The sequence below is a fragment of the Panthera onca genome, chromosome D1 (assembly GCF_046562875.1).
Source record: "Panthera onca isolate mPanOnc1 chromosome D1, mPanOnc1 haplotype 2, whole genome shotgun sequence".
In the NCBI taxonomy this organism is placed as follows: domain Eukaryota; kingdom Metazoa; phylum Chordata; class Mammalia; order Carnivora; family Felidae; genus Panthera; species Panthera onca.
The window spans coordinates 97,392,614-97,408,990 of NC_138348.1; the positions used below are offsets into that span (position 1 = coordinate 97,392,614).

A 16,377-nucleotide genomic window follows, 5' to 3' on the forward strand; every position below is an offset into this window, starting at 1 on the left:
TGTTTAATGGTAACACTGAATTCAAAATAACTGCAGAAGATGTTTCTTTGAATTTGAGAATATATTTAAGGAAAGAAAACAGATTACAACATTTTATCATTAAAAGAAGATAAAATTCACCAAAATGTGTTGAGATTACATTGAAGCCTACAATGTAAAGAATGAGAAAACCAGAATATTTAAGACAACAACCCTCAGAACAACGGCCCACCTATCTGGAACAGGTGTGTTCCCAAATGAACGTGCATGAGTATTTCCAAGTTTTCAGGTACAGGTAATAGTTTGCAGAAGATTATTAATGAGAACTACGTGTGAGAGACTAAAAGCTCAACTCAGAAACTCAGACTGACCTCCTGTTTTTAAACAGGAGAGCTGGGGTTACAGCGCACTGCTGGGGCTTCATGGAGGTACATGTTAGATACACAGAATTTCTTTGCCCAGGATATGCCTTCTTCAAAGCAAATATGATGTATGCTAGAGGAAGGGCTGGTGCTCTCTGTAAAGCGCCAGATGTACGTTTTGTCTGTAAAGCACTGGATGACAAATATTTTACACTTTGAGGGGCTAAGTGGCCTTTGTCACAACCACTCAATTCTGTTTGGTGCAGAAGTAGTCGGAGACAATTTGTCAACAAATGAACGCTAGTGTGTTCCAATAAAACTTCTTTACAAAATATGGGATGAACCAGATTTGGCCCACGATCCATAGTTTGCCAAATGCTGTATTAAGAGCTACTAATGGAGCACATTAAATCAAACAGCCTAAAGAAGACTGGACTGAATCTTGTTAGGAAATGTTGCCATATTCTTTGGAAATCAAACCCTCGGACACCAGGACTCTGTGAGAGATTATTCAGCAGGACATGGGTTTTTTGTTTTGTTGTGTTGTGTTCCTAAGCTTTTTAATTTCAGTGAAATGCTGTACCTGTGTATTTGGCAATATTATCTAACAGAAGAGGGTACTTAGTAAGCCTCTGCATTTGGGTAGGAATGATATCCTTCAGCTGCAGACGACGACACAGCGGATTGCTCTCGGCATCCTAAAATTAAAGTAAAATAGGTGAATTTGTGATTCGTATTAGTTACCTTACATGTACCATATATTCATCATGTATGTGTCTACAACATCACAGTTCTGGTTATTAAACCAAGACTTAAAACATGGCAAGGTATAACACGGTCTCACTGTACTTCTGGCTTTCTCCTTTATTGACGTAATGGGGGAGGGGAGCCTTTATCACTAAGCCAACGGCTTCTTTCTTACCTGTTTAAGCAAAAACTGAGAACATCCATAATCAACTCTAAGAACTGCTTGTTTGTGATAAAAGTTTTATCTTTACATATTCAGGAAATCTAGTTACATTTTCCTATGACTGGCATTCCCACCAAAAGTTAGTTGGCTGATTTGGTATTTGCCATTCCAAAGTGGGCACGATGGATCATCAGCCCGGATATATACCAGCTCATCTCTAACAGGGCGTCTGCAAACTTTTGAGTAAAGTGCCAGACGATAGATACTTAAGGTTTTGCATGCCGTCCAGTCTTTGTCACAAGTACTCAACTCTGCTGTTTTAGCACGAAAGCAGTCATAGGTAGCACGTGAATGAATGAACATGGCCGTGTGTAGTAAAGAGTTCTGAGACGGCCTTCTAGATTCCCATTCTCTGGTGCACACACCTGTATAATCACCTCCCCTTGAGGGTGGAAAGAACTTGTGAATGTGATAGGATATCACTCATATGATTAGGTTATTACCAGTTAACTTTGTATTGATCAAAAAGGAGAGTGACTCCTAGGCGAGTCTGGCTTAAGCAGAGGAGTCCTTAAAAGAAAGCTGTCAGAGAGACACAATCCTTCTGGCCTGCAAGAAAGGAAACAACTATCTTGTAAACTGCCTATGGGGCTGCATGGCAGAGATAGGGGCATTCTCTAGGAGACAAGAGCAGTTTCTAGTCAACGACGACAGGAAGACAGGGGTCTCTGTTATACATTTACAAGGAAATGAATTCTGTGAACAACCTTGGAGCTTAGAAGAGGACCCCAAGTCTCAGATGAGACCTGCCGCTCCAGTTGATGCTCTCATTTCAGTCTGGTGAAAAAGCATGAAGAGAGGACCCAGCTAAATGACACCTGTACTCCTAAACCACAAAAACCATGACATAATACATTCGCATTAAGTTGCTATGTTTGTGGTGATTTGTACCACAGTAAAAATCTACCACCCTGTGTTCCAATAAAACTCTATCAAAACAGGCAAGAGGCTGGATATGGCCCGTGGGCCACAGTTTACTGACCCTTGATATATACCAATATCAACACCTCTGTAAGCATGACTGTGGTTACACTCTTCCCTGGCTAGTTATGAGCCCATTCTCATGTTGTGACCGTATTATGTCACCGGCGTACATGGGACACTTGCTGACAATATCTCCGTGGCAATGTGGACTTCTCTGTCAAGTATTTTAACCCTGATAATTATTCTTTGTTATTTACCATTCCAACATCATCTTTATACTCTCCAATAATTTAAGAGATCATGTAGGACTTGCAAAAATATTAACATAATCCTTTTAAAAATCTTGGTCTGAGACTCCCCCCAGTTTATTCCATATTCCATAAAAAAAGCTGCATTATTTTTTTCCTTACATGACTCACTCAACTCACTTGCACAAAAGTCTGAAATCGGGAATCCTTTTTCTGACGAGACTTGATCATTTCCAGGGCAAAAGGTTGGTTACTGCAAAAGGTGGCAGCAGCGTGTTTCAACTTCTCCTCCCCTGGTCCGCTGAACTGTGCCGGGAATGCAAAGAACACAATAGAGAACGGCATATGGAGCCCATCTCAGGCCAGGCAAAATGAGAGACAACCACGATTCTTTCCACGTCCCACTAATTACTCTCAAAAGACAAGAAACGGAAATCTACATATGTCTGTGCGCTATCAATGCTTTTCCGTTACACAGGTCCGACCCTGATACAGCCAGACCTTTTCTGACCACGTTCCAATGTTTTCTTGCTCACAGGCTACCACAGCTTATCACTTGTTCAGTCTACGCCACTTCGACATGAAACAGGAAGATTGACACTTGGGAAATGTAAGACACAAAACACTTCAAGACTGAGATTAAAACTTGATTTCCTTATAAGCGGACCCCATCACAAAAATTGCTAACTGCTCTAGGAAGAAAAGCTGTGGGCTCTGGCTTTTTATGAAAACCCAGAACAAGTCATCAGTTTTCCGGTCGCAATAAAACTGAAACGCTGCTGCTTCATCCACACGGAGGGTAGAGGTCCATGCCTTCAACCTCTCTGGGGAGGGTCCCATGAGTCTATGAACCTCTTCTGCCAAAAATTACACCTTCTACTGATATTTTTAAATTTCTAAATTTAAGTTTGTATATATACTGATTTTAGGCTCTTATAAAACACCTAAGAAGTGCCTCACTCATATAGTCTTTCAATTATTTTTTAACCATCTTCATGTTCATAATAGTTGCTCTATAGTTTACAAAGAAGCTTTTCATATAATCTCCCATTTAAAGCCATTATTTCCAGGGGCACTTGGGTGGCTTGGTTGGTGAAGTGTCTGACTTCAGCTCAAGTCATGATCTCAGGGCTCGTGAGTTAGAACCCCACGTTGAGCTCTGTGCTGACAGCTCAGAGCCTGGAGCCTGCTTCAGAGTCTGTGTTTCCCTCTCTCTCTGTCCCTCCCCCACTTGTGCTCTGTTTCTCTCTCTCTCTCTCAAAAATGGATAAACATTAAAAAAAATTTTTTTTTTTAAAATAAAGCCATTATTTCCAGAAGTTTGTATGTGAAGGTATTTTGTGAAAAATCCTTTTGTAGTGCATTTGTAGTTAAACTCAGGGTATCCTTTCTTCAATTAGCATACGTAGTACAATGTGAAAACTTTAATAGTTTGCTCCAGTGTCAATTGGTATTTTATTATAAATATGACACTTAACACATTGAAAGATGAGACCGGCAGAATTTTTGGTATGTTAGTCAATCAAAGTGCCATATATATACTAACAGCAGCTGGGTTTACAAAAGAAAGTAACATCCCAACCTCAAGTAGCTTTTTTCTTCTTACAGTAGTTGTCAAGTAGCTTAGTATACATAAGGTGATCTCAAGGGACCAATACCAGAAAAATACTCTCCGAGCCGGTTTTAAAAAATAGAGCAAATCTAAAGGCCTATTTATGATTTCTGCTTGCAGTATTTCTGGCCAATGCTTTGCCCTAAGCAAACACTTTGTACCTCATAGTTACTAACCAAATTGGTTAGTCCATTCTGTTTTTCCTTAGCTTTTTATAGGTACATCACAATGGTCAAGAATACAATTCTTCTGGGGCACCTGGCTGGCTCAGTTGGTGGAGCATGCGACTCTTGATCTCAGGGTCCTGAGTTTGAGTCTCATGTTGGATGCAGAGATTACTTAAAAAAATAAAATCTTAAATTTTTTTTCTTAAGTTTATTTATTTATCTTGAGACAGAGAGAGAGAGCACAAGTAGGGGAGGGGCAGAGAGAGGGAGAGACAGAATCCCAAGCAGGCTCTGCACCACCAGTGCAGAGCCTGACGCGGTGCTCAAACCCACGAACTGTGAGATCATGACCTAGGCCGAGATCAAGAGTCGGATGCTTAATTGACTGCGCCACCCAGGCACCCCTTAAAAAAAAAATCTTAAAAAACAAAAGAATATGATTCTTCTTACATGTTCTAAAATTAATTTTCTTCTGTCCCACTCTGTTAAGGGGTTTCTCTACCTTATTTGTACCATGTAGTAGGTTTATGCAGTCTAATGGACTATGGCAAAAGGACTGACTGCACCTCTGTACCTTATTAATGATAAATCTCACTTGGCACTTGGTGGCAAACACTACTTATATGAGATCCAAGTGAAACTGCATAGGAATCAAGATTGGTATCTTAAGTCCACATGACTTAAGCTTTTAAGTCCAAATTTGACATGAAAATTGATGCTTTACCATGTCATACTATGGATTTTCTGTTTCAAGTTGAGTAGTGTGCTGCCAAGCCAAGAGAACGCGGTTGCAACCTTCACTGTCACCCTGAGATCAAGGAACAAAACGAGCCACACCATCACAAAGTAGTTGTAAAGTGAGTTGGGTTTTTCAAGGACTTAAATCTCCTTAGTAACAATAATGCCAGAGCAGGCCTTGTGAGAAGATGGTTTGGAAAGTTGAGTAAATGCAAGATGAGACCGGATTGTGATTCTGCAATTTTTTCTAGGAGTCAAGTGGCCGAGAGAAGATCTACTATTGGATTAGTAGATTCTGAGCCATGATCTCACCATCAACAAAAGCAGTATGATGGACATTGTTTTAGTCAACTTTCTAGTATTTAATTTTTTAAAAACTTATCATTGTAGAGTTAGCAAAATCTTGTGGCATTTTTTCGAGCCCTCTGCATAATGACGTAAAATAAGTTTCTGTGGGCGTATCTAACCAGTTTCTGTTCAACTTGGGTTAACATTTTGAGAGGAGGATCATATACTTTACTATTATCACAGCCTTAACTATAGTACTTTCTTTAAAAGTTTGGATCAAATTCACTTTCCCTTATGAAAATTTTCTCTATGTCCGAGTTTGGGTCTCCCTGCTATTTCTTCCCCTAATAACCTGTCCTCTCCCTTTTTTGTAACTCTTAACACACTCGGAAGAACTAATGACTGTCTTCCCAGGGACTGTAAGCTCCACCCAGGCAGAGGCCATGTCTGCTTCGACTGCCACTGTACCCCTAGCATCTAAAACAGGGTTTGGCTCAGAAGTACATACTGTGGGGTACATACTCACAGAGTCGGACAGAAAAACAGAACAGCTATGAAACAGCTATGACAGTCTCTGAACTCTTTCCTTACACTGTAAATAACTGTCACTTCTTTACTTCTGTGATGGTAGCTCTGGATCTACAATTGTTTAATGTCTTAGAGCACGATTCTGAGACCTGGACAACAGAAGACGGCTAAAATTTTACATTAGTTAAATTATTCTTATCAAGAGTCACTTTGCTATTTGTTAAAACACAAAGAATATCTTTGATGAAAAAAGAGCACTTAATTTGAATGAGCACCTTTTCTAAGATATTAACAACAACAAAAAACTGATATTACCCAAGAGAATACATACTTGGACCCCTTTCATCTTTACAGGAGCTTTGCAACATGGATGAGTTTGCAAATTTGCAGATTAGTTACTCAACCCTGAATGTGATCTCCAAGTGTCTATAAAAACATTAAAATGAAATAGCAAATTTCCTTACCCAGGTCAGTAAATCTTCCCCAATCTGATCAATAACTGAGGTCTCATTCCTCTTTCGAACAGCCTTCATTTGCTCATTCAATCCAACTAAGGGGGGAACAAAACAGCAAAAAATAATTAAGTATACAGCCTGCATTACTGGTTGTACCAAGAACCTAAATTTTCAAAAAAAAATTTTTTTTCACAGTAGCATACCCGCTTCTTGCCTCCTTAAATATAAATCTGAACACAATTCTTATACGTACAGATACCCGTGAGCTCTCTCTGAAAAACAGGTGCCAAAGCATAAAACAACGTGAAAACTAGCACATTACATACAGTATAGGTGCATCAAACATGCACCTAACTTCAAGACTCCCTCATAACCATGCTCATAAAGAAATTTAAATAGAACAGGTGATTCTGCCTACTGTTGCTCTCAAAATGTTCCCATTCACAGGCAGTGGATATAATCACACTGAACTTGTCAGTTCATGCCGGTGAAACCTAAGATCACCCACAAAGACGTAAAAGGCATCAATTTGGTAGGCAGGCGTTGGCAGGTGCTGATGGCATCCTTGATGCAAGAAAGCTTGAGAATTAAGGATCACAGAGAAGCAGTGACTTACAAAAAGAGAAACTGTGTCTACAAAAGTCTGAGATGACTATAACCAAGGAAAGCCAGCAAGGTAGAATTTTTTTATATATTTACGCAAACCTTTGAAGCAACAATAATTTAATTCCTGAAAATTATTCCATCATAAAATTATATACTGTATATTATATATCCAAAAAATATATACATCATTATATTGGATATATATTTTTAAAAACACATATACTGCAACTGATAAGAAACTTCCAAGGGTAATTTTAATTATTCATATTTTTCATCTTAGACATCAACTTTAGACCTTAACTCCTGGTGCTAATACTTTATATACAAAAGGCTGATGGTGTGAGTGGGTGTTTGGGGAGGGAGGTATTCAAACATCAGATCACTTCTTTATTTAAGTTATGTGCTCACATATTATTATATAATTTCAGGAATGCTAACATGGATACATTTAGAAGATTTTACTGTTATGGTGCCTTTATGCACTCACAATCTTTCATCTATTAAAAACGTTAACCACAAAGATCAGAGTTGATTTTTCTTACTGTGAAGTTGAAGAATATCTTCCAAGTTTGAAAAAATTTTCCGTAGTTCTGAAGGTGACAGAATTCCTTCTCTGGATACTCGCTGGTAGAACACTTGATCAAGAACCTTCAGTGTTCGAACATGAGCTCTTTCAGTGTAGAACAATTCTAAGCAGAAAAAAAGGAAATATGAAATATACCTCATTTAGAATGATTCCATGAGACCAAACACAAGCTTTAACTGGAATTAAGCAGCAAATTAGCTCTATAATAATTGTTCATAGTTTTGAAAGGATGTAGTATTTCTGATGTCACTTTCTTGAATCTATGAGACCCTCCTACATACCGGCTCTAAGAGTTGAATGCCAACAAATGAAAAATATCATTCAAAGCTATTCTGTATATTAAAGGTAACAACGTACTCCCAAATCCTTCTGTCTCTTCACAGTAGTACCCACCAACAACAGTAGAAAGCTAAAGCCCAAATAGTATACAGTCTTTCAGTTGAGACCTCTTCAGAAGTAATAGTATTTTGGTTACCTCATTTGCCTACAAACCCTCATTTCTGAGGCCAGACTTGTTATTTCACTACGTCTCAAAGTGATCAGACACAGGAAGGATATTTATTTAAATAGCATCCTAAAGTCAGTGGAGGGCACAGCCTCTGTGTCACCCCCATTTGTCGCATATATGCTGGGGTAAAATAAAGAATACTGCTCGAGGATAAAGGAAGGACTGGTTCCCAGTTTTCTCCCTATCACTTATCAGCTAGCCGTGTGGTCTTGATTAATTCAACCAATCACCCTGAGCCTGAGCTTCCTCATAATCTATGCATAAAAATAAGTTGGCATGAAAGTGAAGTGAGAGGACCCATATTGTCTTAATGACTATTCAAGTTCAAGATCTATAATGCTATGAATCTTAAATACCCTGAAAGCTAAACACCTTTGCCTTTTAAATTATCATTAAGAATCATAGAAGCGTTTGCATTTTTTGAGTTGGAAAGTTCAAGGATCAGCTATCTAGTTTAAGTTCCCTTTTATGTAAAACAAAAGGCTAGCAGAAATTTTGAAGCAAACTCCAAGACTCAGGGGCTTGTTTTAGTCTAATAAAACTCACTATGTGTGAACAACAACAAAATCTAATTACACTCACCATTAATTACTTCCTGTCTTTTGATCTCACAAGGCTTTAGTCCCAGTAACACTTCTCGACTAACGAGCTGTTGCCAGTTGGGTGGATCTGTCTCTAAGTCATTTTCAAACTGTTCATCCTCACTTTGACTTTCTCCAAAAGCTATGCTGTCGAATCTGATGGAAAAAAAAAATAACGAATTCTATTCTGAGGACATCAGGTGGACAACGGGAAATAGCACAAGTTTTTAGATTACAGCAAATAAGTCATATTTCTGAAGTACTGCCTAGCGCAGGGCCTGAAACATCATCCTCTCATACAAAATGATTTACGTGTGTTATAATATATAACTCTATAAATATCTTGTGAATAGTTTGTGTTTACTAAGAACTTTCTTTTATACTATCTAACGGATCCATGTACAGGTTTTTTCCTTTAAAATTAGAATGTTAGTTTTCTATTTCTTAAAATATGCCTCTACTGAAAGTTACTTCAGGATTACTCACTTTCGAAAGGGCTTTGGTGTCCCATGTTCAGGCACCCTAAAAATAATGGAGAATAAAGGGTCAACGTAAAAACAAAACGGTAATCAAGACATTTATGCCAAAGACCCTGAACAGACACTTTTCCAAAGAAGACATACAGATGGCCAACAGACACATGGGAAGATATTCAGCATCACTGATCACCAGGGAAATGCAAATCAAACAACGAGATATCACCTTGCTAGAATGGCTAGTATCACAATGACAAGAAATAGCAAGTGTCAGTGAGAATGTGGAGAAAAAGGATGTGATATATATATACACATATACATATATATATATATGTACACACACACACACGCACACACACGCACACACACACTATGGAATATTACTCAGCCATAAAAAGTATGAGATTTTTGTCATGTGTGACAATATGGATGAACCTAGAGGGTATTATGCTACGTGAAATAATACAAAGACAAATACCATACGATTTATGCGTGAAATCTAAAAAACAAAGGAACAAAGAAGCAAAGAAAGCACGAACAGACCTATAAATACAGAACTGGTGGCTGCCAGAAAAAAAGTGGTGAGGGGATGGACAAAATGGGTGAAGGGGTGACAGATCCAGGCTGCCAGTTAATGGAGTGTGTAAGTCAGGGGAACGAAAGGCATAGCACAGGGAATACAGTCAATGGTGTTATGATAGCTGTTGTGGGGGGACAGATGGCAGTTACACGTGTGGCCAGCACAACAGAACGTATAACCTTGTCAAATCCCTACGGTGCACACCTGAAATTAAAGTAACATTGGGTGCCAACTATAATAAAAAGCAAAAGAAAAAGAAATTCATGCCAGAGATACTCAAAACTGGGTTAAACTACAGTGGCTAATAAACAATTTTTCTGGAAGTTATAATGATTGAATATAAAATAAATTAAAAACATTTCAGTACCTGTCTAAGATTTACCAGCTATAAGCTCTAGCTCCTTTCTTAAAAGCATATGTGGGGAAAACGCTACAAAGTACAGGAATACCATACAATGAAATAGGTGAAGTTGGCCTAACCGTCCTCCATAAGATATCACTGAATTACCTTTCCACCTCCCACTCCTCCTCCTGCACTTGGTCTAAGGGAGGAGGTGGGAAATCGAAGATGGTATTGGGAGTGCGAGGGGCGCCATCCATGCAGTCTCCAGATGCAGGTGTTTCTCCAACTTGCTTTGATCCTGAAAAGACGAAAGTCAGACCCTTAGACGGTGTTAATGAAGACAACGATTCCAAAAAAAATCAGTCTCCAATGAGAGCTTCAATCCATCCACAGCACATTCGTAATTCAATTACAGGTTAGCTAGAACCAAAACTCTAAGATAAAATGCACTAAAAAATAAACAGAAATATTATTTTTAAGCAACTTTTTAAAAACCAACATAAGACACATAAACAACTCAGAAGAGAAACATTTGCTGACGTTATCTTTTTCTAACCCCTGTGCCAATCTTTTTCACACAAATCTTAGTTATTATGGTGGTCCAATTTGAAATAGTAACCTCCTACTTCTTTTTCTTGATTTACTACCTTTAGGTAATACACATTTCTTCCTCCTCTGAGGATTTTGCTCAGTTATACTTCCCACCTTCACTTTCCTCCCATTTCTTCCTGATGGATAATAATTATGTTATTATTACTAGCTGAGTTACTGGTTATAGTCTAAGTTTAAATGATAGAATTATATCTGTATTTTTATTCCATCAAGAAGTTAGTAGCTTAAATCTGCTCTATATCAAATTAGGTATTCGGTGTATCTATATCCTTCCCTTTAATTGCATTTCTCTCCTTCTACCCTTCATTTCTTTCAACTACATTTTTACTTGAATCAGTCGATGGAGTTTCACATTTCCCTGATCTATGGCCACAACTAAATATTCTGTGCCTTGCCTATTAGGTGGATTCTAAAAGCCTGAAACCCAACAGAGTGCTCACATTATTGTGTCAACGTACACAGTGTCACAAGCAAAATACAACACATTACATATACATATGATTCCTGCCAGGTTAAGAGGGATATTAGTTAGGATTATGTTTCCTTTTCTGCTGGTCCAAAGATGCAACTCACGGATCATGAGAAATAGAATGCTCATTGCATCAACGTCAGGCCCTCCATCAGCTACTTCAAGATTATGCCACTTAACTCTGTTTCACATTTAAATCATGACTTAACTTTCTTGAACAACTGTTTCACTTAGCATCTCTGGATGGCTTTATTTTACAACTGTCAAAGCACTATCGTTTTATCAATTCTCAGAGTTTTTCATTTGCTACATCATACTATCAACTGCTTAGAATCTCCCTTTTTCTTATCTACTAGTTCTCGCGCTCTAGTCGGGAGCAGCTGCTCCCTTGGCCTGTGACGTAACTATCGTCTAGGAACTGCCTGCCCGTCCCCACTTTTCTGGGTTGTTTCCACCATTTCCTGGATCCCGTAACATTTTCTTCTTAACTTTTCTCTCATTTTGCCGGAGTGTGTATCTTCAAATCATGTTCAAGGAAAGGGTGCATTTCAGCTAAACTTTGAATCGTGGCATATCTGAAAATGTCTTTGTATCTTCCTTCATTTCTGATGGGTAATTTGGATGGATATCGAATTCTAAGTTCAATGATTTTCCTTCAGCAAGTTGAAAGGCATGGCTCCTTTGTATTCTAGCCCCTCGTGTTATAATGAGAAATGTGATGCGGCATAATCCCCGTTTTTTTTTTCCCCCTTCAAAGCTTTCAGGACTCTGTATCTCTGATGCATGGAAATTTCCAGAGACATTTTAGGTATGGCTCTTGTTATTATTGCTGTTCTTGTTATTCACTGTAGGTGGTTCCCAGTGAAGACAACTATTCTTCTTTACCCTTAAGATGGTCTCTCTCATCATTTCTCTGTCTCTCCTCCATTTCCTCTGTTGATCTTTCATCAGACAGGCAGATATAGGACCTCTCAAGTGAGTCTCTCTCTCTCTATATAATTCTTGTCTCTCCAATTTCTGTCTCTTGGTATTTCTGATATACATTCTGAAATATTTCCTTGACTTTATTTTTACGGACTTCTTTTTTTTCTTTAATTCTTGGTAGCTCTGGTGGTTCAAAACGTGCACAAAGTTTTGATACTCCTTCCTTCAGGGGTCGAGCCTAATTATTCTGTCCCTTGAGTGTGAGCTAGATTTAGGGGCTTGCTTCTAACTTGCTGAGGTGACAATGTGCACCGACAGAGACTAAGTCATTAAAGATAGCGAGGCTCCTTTCTTGCTCTGTCTTTTGGATCACTTCGGAGAAAGTTGGCTACCGTGTCATGGAACACTCAAGCAGATCCGTGGAGAAGCCCGTGTGGTGAGGAGTCAATGCCTCCAGCAAGGAGCTAAGTAAGTCCCCCTGCCACCAGCCACCTCCCTGAGCGTAGAAGTAGGTCTCCTGGCCCCGGCTAAGCTTTCAGATGACCGACAGACACCTTGACCGCAACCACATGAGACAGAATTGCCCAGCTAAGCTGCTCTCAAGTTCCCCACCCACCAAAAATGTGACACAAGGAGTGTTTTTTTTGTGTGTTAAGCTATAAAGTTTTGAGGTGGTTTATACAAAGCAGTTGATAACTAATACGGTAGTTATTGTATTGTAATAGTTATATTAAATCATTTCTCTTTGGTTTCTGAATGTTCCTTTTTCATAGTACTGTTATTCTTGTTTTACAGATGTAATGCTTTTTAAAATTTCCCCAAGTATGCTATCTAATTTAGAGGTATTTTTTCAACGTTCTTGTCTATTACCTAAATTACAGTTTTCTGCTAGGGGCGGTTTTTCTGTTTATTTCGTTTTCTTTTTTTACGCCATCAACAGGTTTGGCATTAATGTATTATCTTCGGTCTTGACTCTAGCAAGCAAATTTTTTCAACAGCGAGTAATACTATTCGTATTTGAGTAGCTGCTGGGGCTTTCTTCTGCAGCTATACACAAGCAGATCCATTTCAGTTGGGAGCTCTCTGGACAGGGTGAGACCCTGGCATGTCTCCTGTCAGGCTTCAGGCCCCCAACTGTTAGAACTAACGTCCTAATTAATGCCCTCCAGGGCACTAATGTCAAGGAGGACCTACCCAGCTCTCCCCACACAACTCACTCACTCCTCTAAAAGAGCACACTCATGTTCTTCTGGTACATAAATGACAGACGGCTCACATTTTACAATGCAAAGATCAGAAACTGTTGACGTCATTGTTTTGATTACAGGCCTTCAATTAATTATTTTCAGCTTTATTTCTTACTCATGCGCTCCATGTAACACATGCCAACTGCTGAGCCCAACATCTTTCCAGGGTTCTAATGGGCAGACTGGCTCCCCGTCTGGGACCCCTTGTACGGATTATGGACTCCAGCTTCCTCTATGTTGTTTTACTCATCAAACCACTCTTGTCCACTTTTAATCTCCCCAAACTCTGTTGAAATCTCTTACTTATTGATAACATGTTCTCTTCCTCCACTTCCTTTCTCTTCATGGTTTTTATTTATTTGTTACTGGTTACCCATCTGCCATGTTTTTATTTCAGTGAGAGCTAGGAGCCATGAATTAATGCACGTACTCAACCCAACATCTTCAGAATTCCACGTAAGATAAAACCTCCAGAGTTTTCTACAAATGTCACCCCTCCTTCTTTGTCTTAAATAAAAACCTGCCTACCCCACTGGCGATGACCTCTTCTGCTACAGTGCTCTCAAACGGAGACAGATGTTTCCATCGTACGCTGTGTACTTCAGGGCAGAGCGGAGGTAGATACCCTTGTTCCTCAATACTACTGTCAGACCATTATCTTGCCTTCCTGTAAAAACCTCTTGTCGCCTGAGACTCTCACTCCGAGATACTATCACACGCTCTCCCTCCTCACGACAATCATCTAGCAATACTGAACCTTTGGCTGCTGGCTCACAGCTTCCCTCTCTCTGCTGCTATCACATGAGGTGACCTCAAAACCCAGGGCTATTAAGGTATTCAAACCCCTGGCTTGTTGGCCCCTTACTTTCTTCGTCTCTAGTTACTTCCTTTATGCCATTTCAGCGACCACTCCCATAGCTTTATCCTCGACCCTGTCATACCAGAAATTGAACTGCTTCCAAAATCGCCAGTATAGATAGGCATTCCCTTCTCCAAATAACACCACTGATTCACCCAGCTCACTTGCTTAAGAAACCCATTATAACAAGTATGAAGAAATATGGTAATAAGCTCTTTTCCCAGTGACCTACAATTACTTTACATCTTCTTCTACTCAAGTCCCCTTGCCCTTCACACACGCTCTGCCTCTCATCTCCTCTCTCCTTCTCCAAGCTCTTCCCTATTCGTTATATACAGTCTGTCCCCTGCATCTTCCACCTCCTCCTCCTTCCTGGCTTCCCTATAGTATTAAAACAACAACAACAAAACACCTCTAGTATCTCAGGTTTTTAAAAAAGTCTTCTTCAGCCTCCCCCCAGGTCTGCTTCTAGCTACTAAATCCCCTCAACACTTCTTTTACCCTTCCATTACTGGATCGGGCACAATCTGAATTTTTTATTAGTGTGACTATCTCCCCACGGGACTAAGCAGCACAGGGCAAGAATCTAAGTGTCACTTCTGTGTGCTAGCATCGGATACAGAGCTAATGCCTGACAGAGCGCTCGATCGATATTCCTCAATTGGTGAGAATTCAAAATGATCACTTAGCACAGATTTACCACCAGCTGTAGAAGATATTAAAACGTTAAAATGAAGTTAAACTGGGATTCAGGCTTGATTAAAATAATATGCCACTCTATTGCCGACTTAGTGTGATCGTTTTAAAGTCTTGAGACTTAGTGAAGTTGCACTACAGCGTTCGCTCACCCAGATCATTCTCTTTCCCTCCTTCCTGGGAAAGAGTGGCCCCTGAAGCCCCAGAGGACATGGAATTGGCTGGCAGGTACCCAACGTCTGTTCCTTCACCTGCTAACCCACTCTGGCGCAACTTGGCAGAGTCCTGAGGCTCAGGACTCACAGAAGAGGGTGTGGATAAGTGCTTAGGGTGCCGCTGCTTCTGTAGTTCCATAGCTCTGCCAACTGAACAGAAAGCAATGGTTAGTAATGAATGTTTCAAAAATCTAAAAAAAAAAAAAAAAAGAAGAAGAAGAAGATGTAAAGGATCTCAAAATTGTCTGGAACATGGAAAATATTTGTGAATTATACTGTGTGAGAGACAGATAGATAAGACAGGAAGAAATGAAAGAAGGAAAAGGAGAAAAAAAGGAAAGAGAAAAATAAAGGGAGAGAAAGAGAGCAAAAGAAAGGACGGAAAGAAAGGGGGAAAGAAGAAGAAAAAAAGAAAAGGAGGGAGGGAAAGAGAGAGGAAGGCAGGGGAAGGTGGAGGAAGGTAGAAGAGAAAGGGAGGAGAAGGTGGCAGTGAGAAGGAGAGACAAGAGGGAGAAAAGGAGAGGAGAGCAATGGTGGGGAGGGAGCGTGTTGAGAGAAGAGACGGACGCACACAGAACCGTACTCACTTGTAAGAGTGACGATGGAGCCTTCTGTGAGCCTTGGGAAGGCCCCGCCCGCCCCCCAACACTCACAGCCGCACCATCATAATGTGCCTCAGACACGATCGAGATTAATCTGCAGCCTGCTCACTATCCTTGTTTGCATCGGTAACCACGGGAAGCTAAAGACACTCGGGTCATCATCCCCCACAGCACCGCGCACCCTCACATAGCTCTGGACTTCCCCAATCCTAAACTTCTCCCTTCCCTAATTCCTACAATTCTCCTTCTGTATCCCTTGGAACTCATGGGCAGCACCTATGAAGGACTCCATTCTTGGAGTACCTGGTGGATCAGCCAGTGGAGCCTCCAACTTTTGATTTCGGCTCAGGTCACGATCTCAGGATCGTGGGATGGAGCCCCGTGTCAGGCTCTGTGCTCACCGAGCATGAAGCCTGCTTAAGATTCCCTCCCTTTGCCTCAGCCCCTTTACCCCGCTCACACATGTACTCTCTCTCTCTCCAAAAAAGAAAAAAAAAAAAAAAAAAAAAAAAAGACATATTCCATTTTCTCCACCTCGTCTCTAAATGTCCTTCATCTTCTCAGTGTTTGGGGCCCTACTGGTATTTGACACCGCTACCGGCGTCGGACACCCAGCACCGCTGTTCGCACAATGCCACTCCCACTCCAACCTCGCCAATATTTTCCAACGCGGTGCTGCCCGGTCGAAGACCACTCCATGACCTAATTTCCCGCCCGGTGGTACCACCCTCCCTACTTCTCCCGCAGAGGGCCGATCTCTCTCCGTTAGGCCTGAGGGTGGAGGGAGATCAGGAAACGAAGC

The 16,377-nt window shown here is 40.3% G+C and overlaps 1 protein-coding gene across 7 annotated transcripts in view; it reads right to left on the bottom strand.

Moving 5' to 3' along the window:
- The window catches only part of ARHGEF12 (Rho guanine nucleotide exchange factor 12), a 150,338-nt gene that overhangs the window by 17,550 nt on the left and 116,411 nt on the right, over window positions 1-16,377 (bottom strand). For all 7 annotated transcript variants that reach the window (XM_078432851.2, XM_078432852.2, XM_078432850.2 and 4 more), the window contains 8 exons: window positions 14,911-15,123; window positions 10,117-10,249; window positions 9,039-9,074; window positions 8,554-8,708; window positions 7,420-7,566; window positions 6,281-6,366; window positions 2,664-2,789; window positions 925-1,039 (listed from right to left, as the gene is read on the bottom strand). In XM_078432851.2, coding sequence (XP_078288977.2) covers window positions 925-1,039; window positions 2,664-2,789; window positions 6,281-6,366; window positions 7,420-7,566; window positions 8,554-8,708; window positions 9,039-9,074; window positions 10,117-10,249; window positions 14,911-15,123 — 1,011 coding nt within the window. The remainder of the gene's footprint in view (window positions 1-924; window positions 1,040-2,663; window positions 2,790-6,280; window positions 6,367-7,419; window positions 7,567-8,553; window positions 8,709-9,038; window positions 9,075-10,116; window positions 10,250-14,910; window positions 15,124-16,377) is intronic.